The 19,985-nt window shown below is 38.9% G+C and overlaps 2 protein-coding genes across 2 annotated transcripts; one reads left to right on the top strand and one right to left on the bottom strand.

Moving 5' to 3' along the window:
- Positions 1–1,576: 1,576 nt before the first annotated feature.
- CDC20B (cell division cycle 20B) lies at positions 1,577–10,277 on the bottom strand. The gene is made up of 12 exons (XM_053454492.1): positions 10,235–10,277; positions 8,134–8,150; positions 7,798–8,017; positions 7,537–7,667; positions 6,812–6,908; positions 6,143–6,259; positions 5,542–5,738; positions 4,407–4,501; positions 3,676–3,901; positions 2,476–2,601; positions 1,987–2,104; positions 1,577–1,791 (listed from the first exon to the last, which is right to left on the bottom strand). The coding sequence occupies exons 1-12, from the start codon at positions 10,275–10,277 to the stop codon at positions 1,691–1,693; spliced, it is 1,488 nt and encodes a 495-aa protein (XP_053310467.1). The 3' UTR covers positions 1,577–1,690.
- On the top strand, positions 10,231–13,071 carry GPX8 (glutathione peroxidase 8 (putative)). Its single transcript, XM_053448053.1, has 3 exons — positions 10,231–10,479; positions 11,144–11,405; positions 12,222–13,071. The coding sequence occupies exons 1-3, from the start codon at positions 10,276–10,278 to the stop codon at positions 12,383–12,385; spliced, it is 630 nt and encodes a 209-aa protein (XP_053304028.1). The 5' UTR covers positions 10,231–10,275; the 3' UTR covers positions 12,386–13,071.
- The last annotated feature ends 6,914 nt before the right edge of the window (positions 13,072–19,985 follow it).

The following is a 19,985-nucleotide window of genomic DNA, read 5'->3' as shown; positions in this document are numbered from 1 at the left end:
TGTTTGTTCTATTTGGTGTCTTTGTATCTACTACCGATCAGGCCCTTTAAGACTTGCTGACACTAAATGACTTATGTGTGGCCGGCAGCTGACCATGTCCAGCCACACGTTACACTTTTACACTCTCACAGCGTGTGGCCATGTGTATTGAGCAAGGGGCCTACTGCAGGTCCTAGTCTACAGCTGGCGCAGCAGCGAGGGTAATGCGGCACAGTCAGCCAGCAACCCTTCAGGCATTTTTCTGATGCACCAGATGGCCAGTCCAGGCCAGGGGGGAAGAACTGCAGGCTGGAGCTAGGCCACCTTCACTCATCAGGCTTGGCTCAGGCTCAGTCCATGCCCTGTCATGGTTATCTTGCCCACTTGAACAACATTCATCTTAATCCTTAGATACCTTCATATCATACAAACAATTCCAAAATAGATAATCAGGGCAACATATTGTGTCCACGATATAATGAACTTATTTTTAAATTACTAATAGGCAAGTATGCCGCTCACCAATAATAACTTTTCCTGTCTATATTAAAGCAATTACCCATAAGTTTTCATAAAGAAAACTTCAATGAAAGTTTGTTGCCACTTTGTACAGATACATCGATATAACAAGGGCACGAAATATGGTTTCTCTTTACTTCATTAACGTTGATTTATGAGGAGAGCGATTCATAAATGAGTACTGGAAAAATAAAAAAGGAACAATAATTATAACAATATTTTAGATACTTTCTCAAAGAACGCCACACATTCTTCCTTTCTGTCAATAATTTATTTTTATTTTATTATATTTAAATTATATTACAAACTTGTAGAAGTAGTAGAAGTTAATTTAAGCATGCATGGGATAAGCAAATGGGTTACCTGAACATAAAACAAGATTAAGTATTGTTTGATGAGGTATTACAGCAATTACTCACTTTGGATTTCTCGGTCACCTGAGTGTAAGTGCAAGGACTGGGGGATATTTTGGTGGTCTGCCTAAAGCCCCTATTAATCTGGCTTCATATAGCTAAATGAAACATTAATAGTACACATGTATTTAATATATAGGCCAAAGAGTAGTGCAAAGTGACACCCCATCAGGACCAATCTCGTTTCAGTAGCCCTCGAAGAAAAACCTATGTGTCCAAACTCTGGGATACCATCTACTATATTTATAATACACAAGGACATGGTGGACCTCATTGAGGGTCATTGGCTGGTATAATTTAAAAAAACATATATTGTTATTATTATTATTATTATTATTATTATCTTTTATTTCTATAGCGCCAACACTTTACGCAGCGCTTAATACAATACAGATATTCAAGAGGTATGACAAGACGAGAATTGACAGACTAAGGCAAACCGATACATTAGGTGGAGAGAGCCCGGCTCGCAAGCTTACAATCTGATACTGAAACCTTTATGAGATTCTTGGAATGAGTTTAAATTATGCCGGGCATGTCCCCAAGGCTGAAAATTGCCACCACACCCCTAGTAAGTGTGAGTAATTTTCATTCATTTACATCATTCTGATTTTTCAAAATACAGAATGGCAAAGTTTAGTGCTATTCATCACAGCAAGTAGCTAAAACAATAGATGTTGCATCTCTAAGATGCACTGAAATCTCCCACAGGGCATGTTCTTATGTGGCCAAACGGGAAGCTTATGCTTGCATCTTCCAATGAGTCTCTTGAATTTCATTCACTGGTATTTCCATATGTAAGATGTCCCATTTGCTGCTGCAGAAAAAATCTTCTTCTGGTCTGGACCTAACGCAAGGTGAAGGACTCTGCCTCTGTGGCCTGCGAACGCACAATATTTTATTACATACTGACTGTGATTTTGCTTCTAGCACCAACTGACAATCCCAGATCCCCGGAATTGTAATGACTGAAGATACCAATAGTGTTGCAAAAGACAAACAGAGAGACTATACAAAATATCCATGATGAAATATTCTCTTACTGTTCTACATGTGAGATATTATATTTACTTACCATAAAAGTCAGTCACTTTTGATAAACATGGATATTTCCATATAGTCATTTGATTTTTGTGGGGTCCATGACCAGTCACCAGTTCTTTTGTCTCAGGCAACCAGAGGATGGAGCAAATCTGGAAAGGAAAGAATGAATTTCTCTTGAATAAACATTACACAAAAAGACAGAGTGAACTACTTGGAATAATATGCATCACTTGGTTTTCTGTGTTGGAATTGATACAGCGGTTACCAGAAATACATTTGTAAAAAGTAATTCAGTAAAGTTGCAGGGCTTTTGGATGCCCCTTCCCACCCGAGAACTCTGCAGTAGCTGCTGGATTGTCCAAGAGAAGAATCCAGCATCTCAGACAAGCCGTGATATCCCTCTCACTTGTTTAAAGCACCCACACAATATATATAATGTGTAATGACAGGATTCAAATACTCTTTAGACACCTTACTTCATTGTCATGGACTGGTATTTCTGGAACACTGCATTATTCACCTGTGAGTTTGTGTTTGCCGAGTGGATATTCTTCCCTGTGCTTATGTCCCAGATCCGTATATGTCCATCTGTCATACCTCCTCCTACGCCAATTATCTCCGACAGCCAAGGACACCAGCTCATTGCCTGACGATGAATCAAAAGGTGTTGGACGTTAGTCAATTACTGCAATAGGTTAATACAACCAAATTCATTTAAACACTAATGATAGTGGTTACATAGTTAAAGATGTACTTAAAGGCCAAAATGTAGAGGTACCTATGTATGTTGTATTTTATTTTCATACTTATTGGACCCATATAGAAAGTATTTTAACTTTCATTCTGAGAACAGAATGTGAGGAATTGTCTCTGAAATCATATTCCATTTTAATCTTAAACTAAACACACAAACTTTTCCCAAATCGCTATTTGTGCAAGATGCACCTAGTATTTATAATTCTAATAGTTATTTAAATGCAAAAACATTTGAAATGTTACACGTGACATGTAAGATGTAGAGCTACATGCATGGTAATCTGGACATTTTTAAGGAACATATATATGTAAAAGAACTCAATCTAAAGCTGTCACAACTGAAACTAACAGAATGTTCCAGCTTATTGATCTCTGTAGAATTCTAACACAAGGTGCACTTTATTAACCCTGGTCTGATTACTGATTTGTTAGATGCACTGTTCCGGTGTCAATAACATTGTCTCCAAACATTGATGGGTGGTCTTCCTGAAATAATGTTGCCTTTTTCTGTAGCATGAACCATTGGCCATTAAATTAATTTCTCATGCAATTTTTTACATCAACTAGCCAAATGCTACTGAAACATTAAACTTCTTCAAGATTTTTAATGGCTTCACATTACAGAACATGACATACACATGTTCTACCAGACCCTATGCAACCATAAAGAGGTTCATGGCCGGTCAGAGCCACCTGTATGAAGGCTATAAGTTAATAACTCACCCTACTGGCAGCTATTGGTTTTATGATGTATTCTGAATCCTGTGCTTTGCATTTATTTAATACTTTTTATAGAATGAATTCTGTTTCAGGAATCATTCTTCTATAGCATTATCAACGCCAAAGGATCTATTTGTGACTGCCACAAATTCATGCTATATATTCATATAGCACAGGCTTACTCTCAATAGAAAGGTTTAAATATTTGCAGTTTAGTTGCAATACCAAGTGCGGGCCGTCTCACCTTGACAGCTGTTGTGTGCCCCATGTTCTGTAATGGTGCGTTAAGCCTTGTGGTTCCTGGATCATTGGGCCAGATATTCAGTTGGCCATCACTTGAACCACTAGCTAAATGTTTTCCAGATGGGGACCATTTTAGACTGCAAATGCCTTGCTTGTGAGTTACAGTCCCAACATGGTGCTGTGCCATTCGTACATCATGATGATGTATATGTCCAAGTCGAGAACCACTTAATTAAAAGAGAAAAAGGTATTTTATTAATAACATAAACATCAGTGATCTATGAGTATTATAAATCTCATTAATTTTTAAAGCTCCAGTTTAATATGGCAACAAAGCCTATCTCTCCTTCTTGATTTATTTTATTGGTTTTTTTTGTTTTTTTTTTATTTTAGCTGTGTCTAACCATACCACCATATTATCATTTTTTACTTGATGTGATATTCTTTATTATCTGGTAATGGTGTCTTGTCTTCCTGCCTGTGGTTTGCAATTCAGTTAATGAGATAGCAATGGTGTCTACAGACTCAAAGGAGTAATGGCTTTGCCCTGTTTTACACACCTGTATATAGTTGGTTCTTTGACATATTTGTCTCAATTAACCTGGCCATGAACCATTACTCTACAGTAATGCTAGTCAACGCTCGATATAAAGTTGTCTTGTTAAAGCTCTAAATAAGGAGATTATTTCAACTTTAGGAAGGTTGTGATATAGTTGTGCTAGTTCTTCTCACCTGCTAAGAATGTGTTGATTCCAGCTCAGTGCTCCAACTACTGACATATGGCCAAGCATGTTCCTCAGTCTCTTTTGAGTCTCAATGTCCCACAGCTTAAAAAAAAATGAAAATACCGATTAATTGGCAGGTGGTTGATCAAGTATTATCTTAGCATCATATATTTCCCAGGGCTCTTTTCAGTAACTCTTAAATTTACCAACTGCAAAATGAAGAGGTCGCGTGCAATAGCCCTTGAGAGCCACTAGTGGGAGTGCTCAATGAATTTACCATCCTGCTGAGGAGCTACAGCCTCTTCTGCTGAGGCTTGCATGCCTAATGCTGGAATTCATTTTACAGTAGCATGATCAGATTGACCCTATTTTTAGCCCAAAATATGTACTTTTAACTGCTCTTAAGCCTAAAGGCAACATATTTTAAACATAACATTATATTTATTCTTTTAATGGTTTAAGTTGATTAAAACACACACACATACATATATATAAAGGCTGTCTTGTACAGCGTCTTGTCTAAAGGCTGTCTTGTACAGTGGGCAATTACTTTCAAAGGATCCATGTATAAAGTGGATATAGAGGCAAAAGGTGATAATTGTTAGCCTTATTTGCATGCGCCTACCCAGAATCCCTTGTGGCAGCACGATGAGATTTCTGACGGAAAAACAAGCTTTCTGGCTTGTCTGGTGTCTGTAGATGAGTGTTTAATAATACTTCTACTAGTCAGATAATATAGTTTTTTTCAATAGGTTATAGAATGTATAGTTAAAAAAAGAGTCCTTTTAATAATCGATTTTGTAAGGAAAGATTATTATGAGTTTCATGAGATTCTAAATATGCTTAGTAATGCTTTCTTAATATATTTATAGCAGTTTCCAGACAAGCAATTATTGAAAATGTAAAAAATACAGAATTTCTTAATTGTTGGGACCAGGGATAGCTGTCAAGCAGAAGGTCCCAAGAACTTCAGATCAAATGGCACTCCATCTAGTTAGGATATATTGGTGATTACACCTACCTTCCTTCTACCCCTAGGGAAGCCTGTAACAAACGCTAAGTATAGTGAGTGTGACCTGCATTTTCCTTGCTTGATGGCACGTAGTGGAACATTTTCTTTAACCAAATGTTTTAAAATTTACCTGAACCTCTCCATTGCTTGTACCAACTGCCAGACAGGCCCCGCAGTCTATCCATGATACAGATGAAATGTAAGTGGATGAGGAAGGCAAACGTATTGTCTGTGTTACAGAGTTGCTTTCTCCACTCCAGATATGCACCACTGATCTTAACCCAATAGCCACAAGATTTTCAGAATTCCAATCCAGCAGGTTTAGATCTGAAAACAAATGTATAGATACTCTTAGAAGTGGTTTAATTAGTGTACTTCTTTCAGTTCTTGCAATTGTAGAATTGATAGGAGGGTCTAATATTAGTATGCAATAGTCACTGGTTCTAGTATTGAAGAACACTTACACTATCTGTCTAACATAGGTTGAGAAGACTTTTAAATGGAAACAATGAATATTGTTAATAAAACATGCTTTGATATATACTTAAATGGTTTTTTAATGAATATGCATGTGTTGCCATGTTGAGTGCTTCATCATTTACAGAGCTTCATACTGTCTCCTTTCCCCCAGTGAGAAGCCCCCTGCTCCCTCCTTACAACCTGGAGAAACCCCCCAGAATGAATTGTCAACTTCATAATGAATTAAGTTAATTTCTGAACCAAAAACTTACAATAATCATTATGCAGACCCGTAAGGTGCAGTTTAACTTCTGGCTGCAAGCTGTCATTAGAACATGGTGTAGCTTCTTGAGGAGAAAGTATCTTCTTCTTCTTGGCTTCATGGCAACCTAAACATAAAATTATAAAAGCTGAACTTGCAATTGTGTCTCAATAGTTTTACAGTATAGAAAATAAATAAACATTAGGTAAACGGTAATATCATGCATAAGCTTTGTATAAGCGCATGTATAAGCAGACTGGAGATCATACATTGCTGTGTGATGCTCATTCCTACACTCACCAGGTGAGAGATTTTTAGCAGAGATGAACACTTTTCAGACCGACATCACTGCTAGCGTATGTTTCATTCAACACAGTTGATGAATGGCCTATTTTTCTATATCTACTCAAAAAGCATTGCCTGCTAAAGGGCTGCTTATAGTACAACTGTCCACATTTTAGTCAGAATGGACACTGAAATCCACATAATAGTAGTTGGGTCCTTAAGATCATTTAAAGCTGTTGTGGAAAGTACACCAGCTGGACACCAGCGTTCTTCACAAGGTTTGCGGAAAGCATTGGTGCCTATAATGTGTTTACTGAACCATCAAAGAAACTTGTCATTGCCTATTATTGGAGGAGAGATGAACAAAGAGAGTTGGGGGCATCATAACACTTACCTCCCCATTTACAGGCTTCCTGTTTACAAATCTGTATACTGCTGTCCTGGCGGTTATTGGAGCCATATTTTGGTTCCTCCAAAGCTCCCAGGAATCTCTGTATAAAAGCAATTATTTGGATTGTTCAGATAAAGCACCACACACTGATCATGTCAACCATGTTTTGGAGGGGGCATCCATAGTGTCCCATCATATTGTGGATTTCCATACCTGCATTATTCTTAATCCTCCTGGGGGTCTATTTGGTTTGGTTACTGAACTAGATGGAATAAACTGGACTTTAGTCACAGTCTGAAGACGGACTGCTCTGGAAATTCACTTTTAGCTATGGTGCTTTGGCGTTGCTTTGGCTCCTGGGATCCAGATGAATTTGGAGATACAGAAGCAGCTTACAATGAATTATACATTAATGTTGTTGAAGTCCAATGAGCTTTGCAATGGCTTCTCTGTAAACAAGTGGGTCCTTTGATGCTGAAATCTGTCTCTAGCTAGTTATGTGGCTAGGATTTGTACTTTTGTGTGATATATTTTATATCGGCATATTAAAAAAATAAATGTTATTTACAAAGTATTTTTCCAGAGATATTAATGTAAGATTTAGGGCTGAGAGCACTGTGCCTACCTAGCAAGCATTATGGCATGCTAGAAAAGAAAAAAAAAATTACAGCTTCAGACTACAGTTCCAATATTTTCTTTATTTAGTGTAATTTTACATTTACGCATACCTGGTGGAGTAGGAATTTCTTTGTGTTCTGTGATTTTCTTACAGGTTTTTGTTTAAGGTTCTGGGCAGCTGGCTCTTCTCTTCTGGGTGATTTAAGGTCAGGACTGCGTAAAGTGGTGGTTTCTGTGAAATCTGAAATATATTCATATATCGTGTTGTGGAAACGTTCTAAAATATTAATATATTATATATATTAACTATAATTTAGCATATAAAGTAACAGCCCACTTAATTGGTCTCTGTTATACTGGAATGTACTTACATGGAAATAGCACCTTCTTCTCTGGGCTCCAGATGCTGTCATCACAAGGAGAAGATGAGCCTTTGTGAGTCTTAATGGGTGATGCACATTCCAGATCTTGTGCATGATTGTGCTGCCACCTAGTGGAGATAGGGCTACTTGCAACAGGAATCCGGTTTTCACGCCTTCTCATAATGCTGTTTTTGAACCTGGAATATGATATCCTTCCTATGTCTGGAGTCTAATGAAAAACATGTAAACTCGCATTAACGATAACGTTAAAAAGAATATTTTAAATCATTTCAATTAAGGAGCAGCTGGCTTACAAAATGTTAATGACATCCACCCACCACCTACTCTTTTCAAGTCCACCACTACACAGAAGTTGTCGGATAAAGGTTGGGAACTTAGTATTTGTTGAGAGGATGCTATACTTGTATTAGTATTTGCATTGTTAATCTATGACCTGAGTTGAGTTCAGATGAAACATTTCATATCACTAGATTCATTGTTATTCTTTGTACAGGAGAAGTTGGCCCTTTATAATGAATAGCTAATGCAGTGAAATGAAATCTGGCCTGGTTCCCAACTAATTTATTTTTAGTTGATTACTCATCTAGGTAAATAAGGGTCCAAATTAAATAGTAATGTATAAAAAAGGTATCAGGAGTGTAACAATCATGGTCACAGGAGTCACAACTGGGACGTGGCCCCCAGACTCTAGGTAATACCGCAGCTAGCAGTACCAAGAGTGTCGAGATCATTGGATCAGGTGATCTCTCAAACTCTCTTCCTGGAAGTGACATCACATCCACTTTCTGCATGCTGAATCAGTCTGCAAGCAGCAGCAGCAACATGGCACAGGAAAGCTCCTCGGGGCACTGAAAAGGTGCTTAGGGACAAGAAATGCACACTTGGGGGAATCGACAAGCTCTTTGGGGACAAAGGTGGCACATGCAAGCTGTTTGGGCAAAACAGACAAGTTGTTTGGGGCAAAGATGGGACATGCAAGCTGTTTGGGCAAAACAGACAAGTTGTTTGGGGCAAAGATGGCACATGCAAGCTGTTTGGACAAACAGACAAGCTGTTTGGGGCGAAGATGGTACACACATTGTCTAGGGACAAAGATGCCAATGTGTTCCACAAGCAATGATGCGCTTCAGAATCTGCTGGCTCTCTATAAATAAATGCAATGTAACGTGGTATATAAATGTGCCAAGCAGCCTGCGTTTGGGGATTTCTACCTGTGTGGTTACTGTGGTCAGTGAGTTGATAAGGAACTCATATATAGCAATGTATAAAATATGCACAGAACTTTTACTACTATTAAAGTAGTGCTCAGAAAAAAATATATCTTTTTAACTCTACTTTTAACAAAAAGATTTGGACGTAGCTGAATTATCCAGATATACTGTTACTGTGTATGTGGGAATTACCACCACTGGTCTCTCATTACCTAGAATACCCTGTTTCCAAAATTTGCCAGGAGGAATAATACAAAATTATATTTTTTAATCAGTTTTCTTTTTTTTCTGAAAGCCCATCACTCAAAAACTCCAGAAATGATCTCATCAGCCAGCCATCTCTATGGCGCATTGGCTGATGCAATATTACAAGAAATAGCTATTACTATATTACAAAAAATCATACCATTGCTCAAAAAAAGCATCTGTACGCTTTGTCTTTACATTTCTTCATCGTATATCATTTTATTTCTACAGTACATTTTTTGATTGGTACCATGGTATGACGTCATAGGCAGATATGACAGTAACAGGTAGTGCAAGTGCAAGGAAAAAGTGTCCGTTACCTTGTTATTATTATTTATTGATTGATATAGTGCCGTCATATTCCACAGCGATGTACAATGGGTAAACAGGACATAACAAGTAATGCATAATGTAATTTGAACTTAAAATAACATTATTGATATTAACTATTAATATTAATAATATTTTAAAAAAATAAAAGGGTACGGAGAGCTTACAACCTTGACAATGAAACATAAAATGTGCACACCTCAAGAACATTATGCATGGACGCTACAATATTCCCGGTAGTCGCGCAAGTGTCACGGCACAGTCTAATGGCACGACTTTACCAACAAGCGTTAAAAACCCAGCCAAAGATGACAGTTTTCCAGAAGTTTGGGATTCTCCTGATAACTTGGCATTTATTGCCGTATTATTTTCTCCAGGTTCTCCGCACGCCTGATCGACAGTCCTGTCTGCAGATTGCAAGCTCTTGAACAATGTTTGAAAATGCCATCCAAACACGGTTGTAGAGTCGGGGGGGGGGATATTATTTCACCATCTGTCTGCGTGCCTATTGTATTTTATGACTCTGTCCCTAGAAGCAAACTACAATCATGACTCTTCCTATTCTCCTCTCAGGCCCTGGGCAGCCCCGAGCGTTCGCCTGGTTTCCAGTTACAAATTCTCAGCTCCTCCCGACTCACATTCCAGGGACTTGCTGAAACCTCCTTCCAAAACCTCCAACATGGAGACTCTGCCTCCATTCCCCTTAAAAAGTTCTTCTCCCAAAGCTAAAGTCTTTATCGTTTTCTTTTCTATGGTCTTCTGCACAGCCATTCTCTGCGTCGCCCAGCTGAAGTTTTTTAAGCCAAAAGTAAAAGATTTTTACTCTTACGAAGTGAAGGATGCCACGGGGAGAACCGTTTCTTTGGGGAAATACAGAGGAAAAGTAAGTAAATGTCTCCTGGGTATAATGGGTGATAATCTGGATTATTAGTATGATTATTTATTGCTAATCTACATTATTGTTATTTATTGTTTTATATAGCGCCATCATATTCCGTAGCGCTGGCTGCTTGTCCCAAATATATACCATATATACATTAAATCGGTAGCCATGTATATAGCAATCCATACATTGATTTGTATCATCGCTTACTTCTATAGCACTGACATATTCCACAGCCCTGTACTGCGGGTTTATACATACATGTATGATCAGTAATTACTGCTAACTCCTCTCATATTAACGCTATTCGTAAACTTTAGTCGTGACACGGTGACAATCCTGGTTTAAGACCCTTTCGGATGGAAAAGGAAGGTCCTTTGATTTTGTGGTTAACCCTTTAAGTGCCAGGATATTGAATCGCCATTAAAACGTCCTTACACGCTTATCATTTTGGCTCTCCAGGGGTTAATGGATATTATTACGCACACAATGCAAAAGCAACATATCGTAGCCTGCAGATTTACAGAATACAAAGTGTCAGCTTGTGTGAAAGGACATTTTGAGTTACAAAGGGATATGGTTTTTCCAACAGTTATTGCATTTGGGGCGGAAAAAAAAGGATCCTGCCATTGAGTGTTTTTTTTTCTGTTTTTGTGCCTTGCAGGCGTCTCTTGTTGTAAACGTGGCTAGCTCCTGCCAGTCCACAGAGGCAAACTACAGAGCTCTGCAGGAATTACACAGAGAGTTTGGCCCGTCCCATTTCAACGTCCTGGCCTTCCCCTGCAATCAGTTCGGAGATTCAGAACCCGGCCAAAATCAGGAAATTGTAACGTTCGCTAAAGGGAACCACGGAGTCACCTTCCCCATATTCAGCAAGATCAAGATTCTAGGTTCTGAAGCGGAGCCCGCGTTCAGATTTCTTGTTGGTAAGAGATCTTCTTGCATTACGGCCAAAGCTATTATATTCTGTATCATATATATAATATTATGGCAATAATAAATAAATAATAAATAATAAACGAGTAACACCTCAGATACTCTGGTTAGTAGCTGGTTAGTAGCGCATGTGGAAAGTGAGTAGACATTGCAAAAATGCAAAAATTGCTCCAACTGCTAGCTAACACTTGGAAATGATGTAATGAATCTAAATGATGTAATAAAATGTAATATAATATATGCATTTATGCATATAAATGTAACTGGGTTACAGACAGCAGGTTTTTATGTGCCAGGTAAAATTTGCCAAACCTACCCCGTCCGCAGACCTCATCCTAACATGATCATTGCATAACAGCAATGCATGTTTGCGCATGTTCACCTCATACTTTGCAAATGCAGTCATGCACCATGAAAAGTGCAAAAAAATCCTATGCACAAAAACACATTATGTGTGTATCAAAAGTCATATGCAAACTAGGTAGACATTATTATTTATTGTTTTATATAGCACCAACATATTCCGCAGCGATGTGAAATAGAGTGTTGTGCAACAATATTTGCAAAGGCTAGAAAAAGTCCTTTTTGTTGAAAATAAGAAGCTACGTCCATTTTTTTTTTCTCTGGCATCGCTGGAGCTTGAGTTTGGTGAGGGTGTTTACACATGCATGGGACAGAAGACATGATGTATAGCAGACCTCAATGGTCTCCATCTGCCGCCAAATGTGGAGATGTTACTACAGATGTGTTTTTGCTTTGGTTTTGTGGTTTTTGACATATACCATAAATTATTTGTGCATTTTTAGATTCAACAAAAAAAGAGCCGAGGTGGAACTTTTGGAAGTACCTGGTTAACCCACAAGGCCAAGTAGTTAAGTTCTGGAGACGCGACGAACCCTTCGACAGCATCAGACAAGAAGTGGCAGCTATAGTGCGAGAAATCATTTTAAAGAAGAAAGAAGATCTATGAACCGACCTGCATCCACATCGGGAGGAGCGTTTACTGTCCGAGATGCTGTTCGTCTCGAGAAGAGGGTTCTTTATCCGTGTTGTACTTTTTGTTTTTTAAAGAATACCCAATTCTATAGAACCCTGGCTTACAGATTTCTGTTCTGACCTGAGAAGGCACGTCCATCGGACCAACTTCAACTCAAGTGACACGACCAACGATAGCCAACAAACTCTACGGAAAGAACGTCTGGAAAGGGGACATGAATGGATTTTCCAATAAAAAGTTTTTTTCCAAATTGATTGATTTATGGTTAATATGTTGCTTTAAAGGATCTCGGATGAGCTGTTGGCTTCTATGAATTTTAGTTACATAGGGATGGGTATGAATTTAGGCATCGTTCGTAAGCGGGGGGGGTTAACATGTATTCCCTTTTATCTGTGTGATTAGAAGACGGGTGTCATTGCCCCTAAAGAGCGGGTGAAGCAATGGCGGACGGGCTCCTGGTGAGTGCCCCGTTATAAGGAAATTCGGAGCAGCAGATCGTATGCTCCATTACACATTCCCAGACAGATATATATATAATGTATTTAAAGTAAAGTGTGCTTTTTTGTTTTCCGATTGGCTCATCTCAGGATTCAAACGTTAATGGACTGCAGGTTTGCTGTTTGTTTTGTGCAATAAAAAGAATCCCTTCTTGTTGTCTATACTTTTAGGGAAAGTCTATGATTTAACCCAAACCTTCCTTTTTTAATATTCCGTGGGATTACGGTGAGATGATATCGCCAAGTAAAACCTAATGAAGCAAATGGGTGATCAAGTAGAGAGACTGTGATCCTACGGGTTTCAAGAAGGGATTTTAAAGACTGAGATTTTGTTAAAAGGGACAGAACTTTTTGGCTGCGCCCCTTTTATTTTGGTGGCCTGTAAGCCTGTTCAGCATGGACACGTGCCAAGAGCATTCAGCCCCATTAGTGCCATTAGGGTAGACTATAGTGAATACACATGCGCAGAAGGCGAAGTACAGCCTGGTTGAGTGAATCAGTTGTGTTTCTACCTGCTTCTCTATAAGACGCAAACAATATTTGCATTACTGGCCCTTTAATATGAGAAGGAAGTATGTGAAAACTACGGTATTAGATCGGCTTTTCCCAACAGGCAACAAAAATAGAATTATTATGTCCACATTAAAAGTATATATACCATATATCCTCATGAAGTATATGTAAATATCATAAAAATACACGGGATAAATGTGCTCTTTGCACTAATCTGTGTGGCCATCTTCAGTCAGTTACAATGACCTCTCATGCATTAACCAATTATTCTATAATAATTGTCACGTTCTTCTATTATGCCAGAACATTTTGAGGAATCTAATGAGATTCTGTCATTATGGAACTCTGCAAAACGTGTAAACATGTTGGATGGGCTTGAGATATAATTGTGAAACAGAGTTCACTAATTTGAGTCGTGCTCCGGGAAAGCTATAATTATAAATAAATGACAATCTTGACGTTTGTCTGAGAGGCACGCAGATCTTATAGCGATAATCATTTCCAAGCGCAAGGACAGCGGCTAATACAAGGTCTGTGAATTTCCTACTAAGACTATGGGGTTACAAATGCAGTTTGTTACATTTATGTAATCATTTCTGATGAAAAATTAGATGAAATTGCAAAAATGAGCGTGATCCACTTTTCTTTAAGTATTTTCTTGGTAATTGTGTGGTAAAAGTAGGTCTGGTGTCTGAATGGGTGACAGGCACAGTGTCTACACTCTGAATGTGTCGGGGTGACAGAGGGACTGGGTGCTGGTTGGTCGGTGACCGGTCCTGGATCTATATGCTATATGTAAAATGAGATGTATAGAATTGAGAGAGATGGACACCCCATCAGGGATGTAGCCCACTACGCATACCTAGGAACTTTCTAAATGAGCTGAGCCTGAAATATTAACCCTTTAATAACCTGTCAAGAAGATTCTATGTAGTTACTTGCCAAGTGTTTTACCCAAATGGCTCTAACACCTGTCCTCATGGAAACCTTGACTTTTCATTATTTAAAGATACACTTAACTGAATCACCTGCATTCAAGGAGTGATATCAGCCATAGCATGCTGGTAGCAAAAACATCAATTGGAAGTCTTAGATATCATCCCAGCAGTGCACAACCGAAAGGATTCTGTTGCAGACTGGGTGGCCCTGGGAATCTGCCCCTTCACCCCGAGATTGGGGCAAAAACCCTGAGAGTTTCCAGGTGGTGGGGATCTGCAAATACTGCGCTTTATGCCATAGTTTCAGAAAATTCAGATGCACTAAACTGTCAATGCGAGAAGTCTTTCAAAACTTTCATAAGGGATTTGCCTACAGCTACTCCAGCACTGGGAATTATCATATAATGTACTTATTTGAAATGATTCCACTGATTCTGATGGTAACAGCGCTACAGAATCTGCTGGTGCTATATAAATAAATGTAATGATGTTCTTTTTTTATGAACTCAATAGGATATTAGTAGTTTGTCAGCTGTTAGCACCTAACATGGCCTAATATACCCTATAGCTGCCCCCAAATAATTATTAATTTCAACAGAATTGTAGAAACATGCAGTACAATAATGATTTTTTCAATTCTTAATACCCCTCCGACCTTCCCACCTCTTATATCACGCGATGATATGCCGTGCGATAATGTGGTAGTGTATGTAGTAGCTGGTTTTGTTTTCTACAACAGCTAACTAACAATACACTGCCTAATCACCACACATACACAAAACTAACATTATTCTGTGTTTCACGGGCTGTCTGTGAGGTCATTGGATAACGCTTTAATGCTCACAGACATAACACACATGAAACAGAATATATGGTTAAATAAATTCCCACACAAAACCTCATCGATCAAGTTTCACAAATATCAGAAATCACAAATGTTATTAAAATGACAACAAAAGGCTTTATGAGAATTTTTTGGGGCCACTGCCACAAGTCTTTTCTTGCAGTTCCACATATTGCCACTAGGGCTGTAGGCAACCTTTACATCCTGATTGTATCCTTTCATCATAATGGTGATTGATGGGGGTTAAAGCGTCAAAACATAAGAAAATGTGCCACAGAAAAGGGTCCATACCTGGATTACTAAATCTGAAGCAGGCATGTGAAGAGAGGGAGCAGGAGCATGTTAACTGGTGTCTTTCACATTCCCAACCAGCTAACATTACACTGCCTTCCCTCAACACACAAAAGTGAGAAATCCATAGTCTTTGTTCCATTGTGGGAGTAATGAAGTCTCTTCCTGCGGCAGATGGCAGAGTATTAGCGACTGCTGAATTTAATACTAAGCAGCCAGCTAAATATACACTGCCTACCTGACACAGGTATCCATCACAGGTCTTACATCCATGGCAAAATATAACATTTTATATGGCAGCGTAATATAAAATATACAAACCAATATGAACCTAAACACAAACTGAACAAAAAAACACACTACGGTACCAGCTGTTTTCTTTGCCTATACATATCAATGGCAAAACTAATGTGCAGCTTAATCCTAAAACTTCACTAAACGTAGCACAGATATGTAAGGGTGCAGGCTATGAATTATGGTAGCCTATGTGTGAGGCAGTATGAATATTTTACACTGATCAGTTACAGATTAGTCTAGTAGGTACCTTTGTAAGGCTATTCCTACGGCAATGAGTTCTCACTAGGATTTGCAACACTTTGGGAATTATATGTAAAAGTGTCATTTTTATTTAAGAATTCTGTCAAGATTGCATAAAAAGGTTGCAAATCTGTGGTATTTCCAGATCACTTTATTACACTAGAAACATTTTAATGTAACACCCTATGTGTTCATTTCTTGTAAAGTAATTCAAATCCTTCACTGTAGTTACCATTTAGTCCACCAGATGGTGCTGTTTGACTTTGGATGCAACAATGTGGCGTGCATGTAGCAGCTGTCAACTTAGAATACACAACAGCCAGCTAGTAATGCACTGCCTCACTGGTCCACCCTACATCAGCCACCGTAACATATGTACATATATACACAAATAGAATCATATCCTAAAAGCATGTTATGCAAATACAAAATAAATGTCCACCCCTATCCATAGTTCCCCAAGTATGTTAAGGCATGTAAGAGTAGTAGTGCTCGGGAATACAGAATAGATCACGTTTTAAAAGCTATCTACAACTAGATGACTGATCTGTGGAGGATCTCATAAAGGTTCTCACGGTTTACCGTTATTGCTGAGACAACGGACTGCAGTGATTTCCAACAAGGTCATGTAGAGATGACCAGCCGGTTCTATGGATGGGCTGCAGCTGGGAGGTCTTGTGATTCCCTGCAACCTTCCTGAAAAGTGACACAAACTACTACATTCTAGCGAGCATCTTATGGAATGTTACACGGAGTACCGGCCAATGAAGCACTGATCCAAACGGTTCGAACGAAACAAGCCCAATATACACACACACATATATATATATAAAAAAATATAGAGACACACACACACATATACACATATATATATACAAACACAATATGAAGAATGCGAGGTGGGATTATAGTGTTATGTGCTGTCATCGCCGGCAGTTAAGGGGTTAAAAGTCTCTTACCTTGCTGCTTTTCTGCAGGTGGAATCTCCTGCTCCTCCTGAAGTCTCTCCCGAGGGTTTTCATGAAACTTTCCTAAGGACGGGAACGTATTCCGTGTTAGAAGAAGCGCGGGGGGAATATGCAGCAGCCAGGGGTGAAGAAATAAAGTGCCGGCTCTTACCCACATCGCGTCCCTGTCACAGCGCACCTTCCGGAATGAAAGTCTTTCCAACTTCCAGTCCATGCTGTCCGGCTCCTCAGCTGGATGCAGCCCGTCTCTTTGTCTCCCGGAGCCCTGTGATGCTCCCCTGGGTACTTTTCTTCTATATAAAGGTGGAGATGGGCGGCTGTTACAGCGGGAATCACCTGTGCTTCACTCTGATTGGTGGAGGAGTTTGGCAGACTAGGGGAGGGACAGAGGCCTGGCATGTGACATCACACGAGGGATTCCCTCAGTGAGCCACAGCTCCCCGGCCTCTGCAGCGGGAAAGTATCACTCCTGTGATCCGATTGGCTGGGAGCGATGACGCCGGGCTGGGATTCCCTCATTAGAATGTTGCATGCGTATACAAGGTGTAGCTGCTTGAATTGCTCTATAGGGGATGCATGTCACAAAGCCTGGTATGCTAAGGGATATCGGGTAAGTTAGTTCCCAAATGGTTAATTAAAAGACGTCACGCATGCGCTTTAAGAACCGCCAAACAGGGGCTGTTGGTGCCAGTAGAAAGCTGAGCAGGGCCCGCGGGGACAGTTGGGAACAGGCGGTAGAAGGAGCGGGTCCCGAACCCATGGCAACCCAAACGTGCGAGAGGAGACCGGGCGCTCTATGTGCCGTATGGCGGGGACACGCGGCCTCATTCCCCGGGAATCCGTCTCTGTTTGCTTTAAAGGCATTAGTTACACAGCGGCATTAAAACGAGAATTACATCAGCAGATAATTCTCTCCATTCACGGGAAAGCCCACGGAGGCCAATTATTATTACACCGAAATGCAATACGACGGCCGGCATCACATTCCCTTTATGTTGCGATTAAGAAGGAAGCAAATTGTAATTATAGACATTTTCTACTGGATATCAGAGTTTACATTAATTTACCTGCATAATATTATCACCAAAATCGGTTATCGTTTAATGGACTTCATAGATCAACCAATACATTTATTAATACACCAGCAGCTTCCTGTAATACTCTCTCTGTTTTTTTTTTAATTTTATTACAATTACATCACCACAACGCCTAAAGATTATGTCATCACTCATTTATTATGAGATAACATGATAAAAGTGTAACATCAAATCACAATTATATTAACAATTACATTTTACCAACATGTTTAGTGATGTCATAAGCCACAACCTAATGATGCCATAGGTTTCCAGGCTTTTTGATGAGTATATTCACTAACAGGCCTCACTGATACTGACAGTCAAATACTCTTATGTGATTTTTATTCTTGGTACATATACAGTATCTGCTTCTAATGGTACACTGGGGAAAGCTGTTATCCTCAATCACTCAACCACTGGTATATAGGGTGTTCTAACCACACTGAGCCTAGTGTATACATAATATATACACTGTCATACCACACACTGACCTCTTAATGCAGAGATCCTGATTACTCTTTAATCAGAATAAAGTTGGCCTCACAGACATCTTTAATATTGAACGGGGGTGTGTGTGTGTTTATCCCCTGTTACACACAAATATTGAAATTTAACAATTAAATGCAATTTTAGGTGGCGATAACATGTTATATTTCTGTATTTCAATCTCTGGTTCCAGTTTATATACGCCCCCAGTATGCACTATGGTTTAAGTCCTGATGAAGAGCACCTTTCCGTATGAGATCATTTTTATATCGCTGATATCATCATGACATCATGACTCACTGGAGGTTTAACAGCATTTCTGGTGGAATGTAAAAGCTGTGCCGTTTTCTGTTGGTTGCTCTGATATCACCACTTTATATCATATTTTGATAACTATATGGAAATTGCTAGCAATCTATAAATAAATTGTAGTAATAATAACACGTAACCCGCAAATGTCTGGTAGACAATTTCGTATTTTTTTTCAATGAGCTACAATTTATCTTTTACATGTAAATATGCTTGAGAAAAGCCAATTTCTTCAACAACTTATTTTTAAATAATTTTGGTGTACAATTCAAAAAAATGTTTCAATGTTTCACACAGTGATTCCATGAATGATATCATACAGATCAGATGCACATTATTATTCTTATAATAACTGAATTATTTGACTCCTGGTAACCTTAGAAAATCCCAATACCCAGAAGTTTCCAGTTTCTCCTTGTTCATAATATATATATAATATAATATAACATATTTTCATAAGATATACTTTTTTTTATTTATTTATTTATTATATATTAATGTTTATCTCACATCTCTTAATACACCATGCATTCGCAGTGTCATAAATATATGAAACATGGAAATTGAAGCAAATTATTGCTGTACCGATCATGACAATTAATAACAATTAAATAACATTTTTGGTTTTTTTCAGGTTCATAGTCCCAAACACACTCAAGATAGATAGATAGATAGATAGATAGATAGATAGATAGATAGATAATATATATATATATATACCTTAAATGTATTTTGGAAAATAAACTTGACCCTCAGAAAAACTTTAATTAAAACACGACTCAAATTAACCAGAATTACCGAAAAAAATTAACTGCTTTTTGTAGCATAAATGCGCGCATGATTCTCCGCACTGTCTCTGGTTTAAGTACAGCCAGGTACTTCCTGTCTACCGGCTTTCATCGTTGTTATGGCTACGGGAACACAGCCAGTAGCTCTCGCCAGACAGTTCCGTATCCATGGAGACCGTCCGTCAAGCTGCTCAACTGTCAATGCCAACTGCCAGAGGACTGGCGGGTGCTGGGCGACTGGCGGCAAAGAAGCGCGCGTGCGCGCGCCTGCGTGTCACGTGCGCGGCTTATGTGCAGCGGAGAGCCTACAGTTGGCAGAAACC

Source organism: Spea bombifrons, chromosome 1 (genome assembly GCF_027358695.1).
Source record: "Spea bombifrons isolate aSpeBom1 chromosome 1, aSpeBom1.2.pri, whole genome shotgun sequence".
In the NCBI taxonomy this organism is placed as follows: domain Eukaryota; kingdom Metazoa; phylum Chordata; class Amphibia; order Anura; family Pelobatidae; genus Spea; species Spea bombifrons.
Note: the sequence above shows the minus strand (reverse complement) of the source record. Positions and strands in the feature narration are given on the sequence as shown.

Bases quoted from the DNA above. Each gene is read 5' to 3' on its own strand.
- GPX8 (XM_053448053.1), top strand. From the start codon at position 10,276: ATGGAGACTCTGCCTCCATTCCCCTTAAAAAGTTCTTCTCCCAAAGCT. The intron at 10,480-11,143 runs GTAAGTAAATGT...TGTGCCTTGCAG, and splicing joins TGGGGAAATACAGAGGAAAA to GCGTCTCTTGTTGTAAACGT. The intron at 11,406-12,221 runs GTAAGAGATCTT...GTGCATTTTTAG, and splicing joins CGCGTTCAGATTTCTTGTTG to ATTCAACAAAAAAAGAGCCG.
- CDC20B (XM_053454492.1), bottom strand. From the start codon at position 10,277: ATGTTGGAGGTTTTGGAAGGAGGTTTCAGCAAGTCCCTGGAAT. The intron at 5,739-6,142 runs GTAAGTTTTTGG...ATTTGTTTTCAG, and splicing joins GGGTCTGCATAATGATTATT to ATCTAAACCTGCTGGATTGG. The intron at 4,502-5,541 runs GTAAATTTTAAA...TTTTTTTTTAAG, and splicing joins CAAGCAATGGAGAGGTTCAG to CTGTGGGACATTGAGACTCA.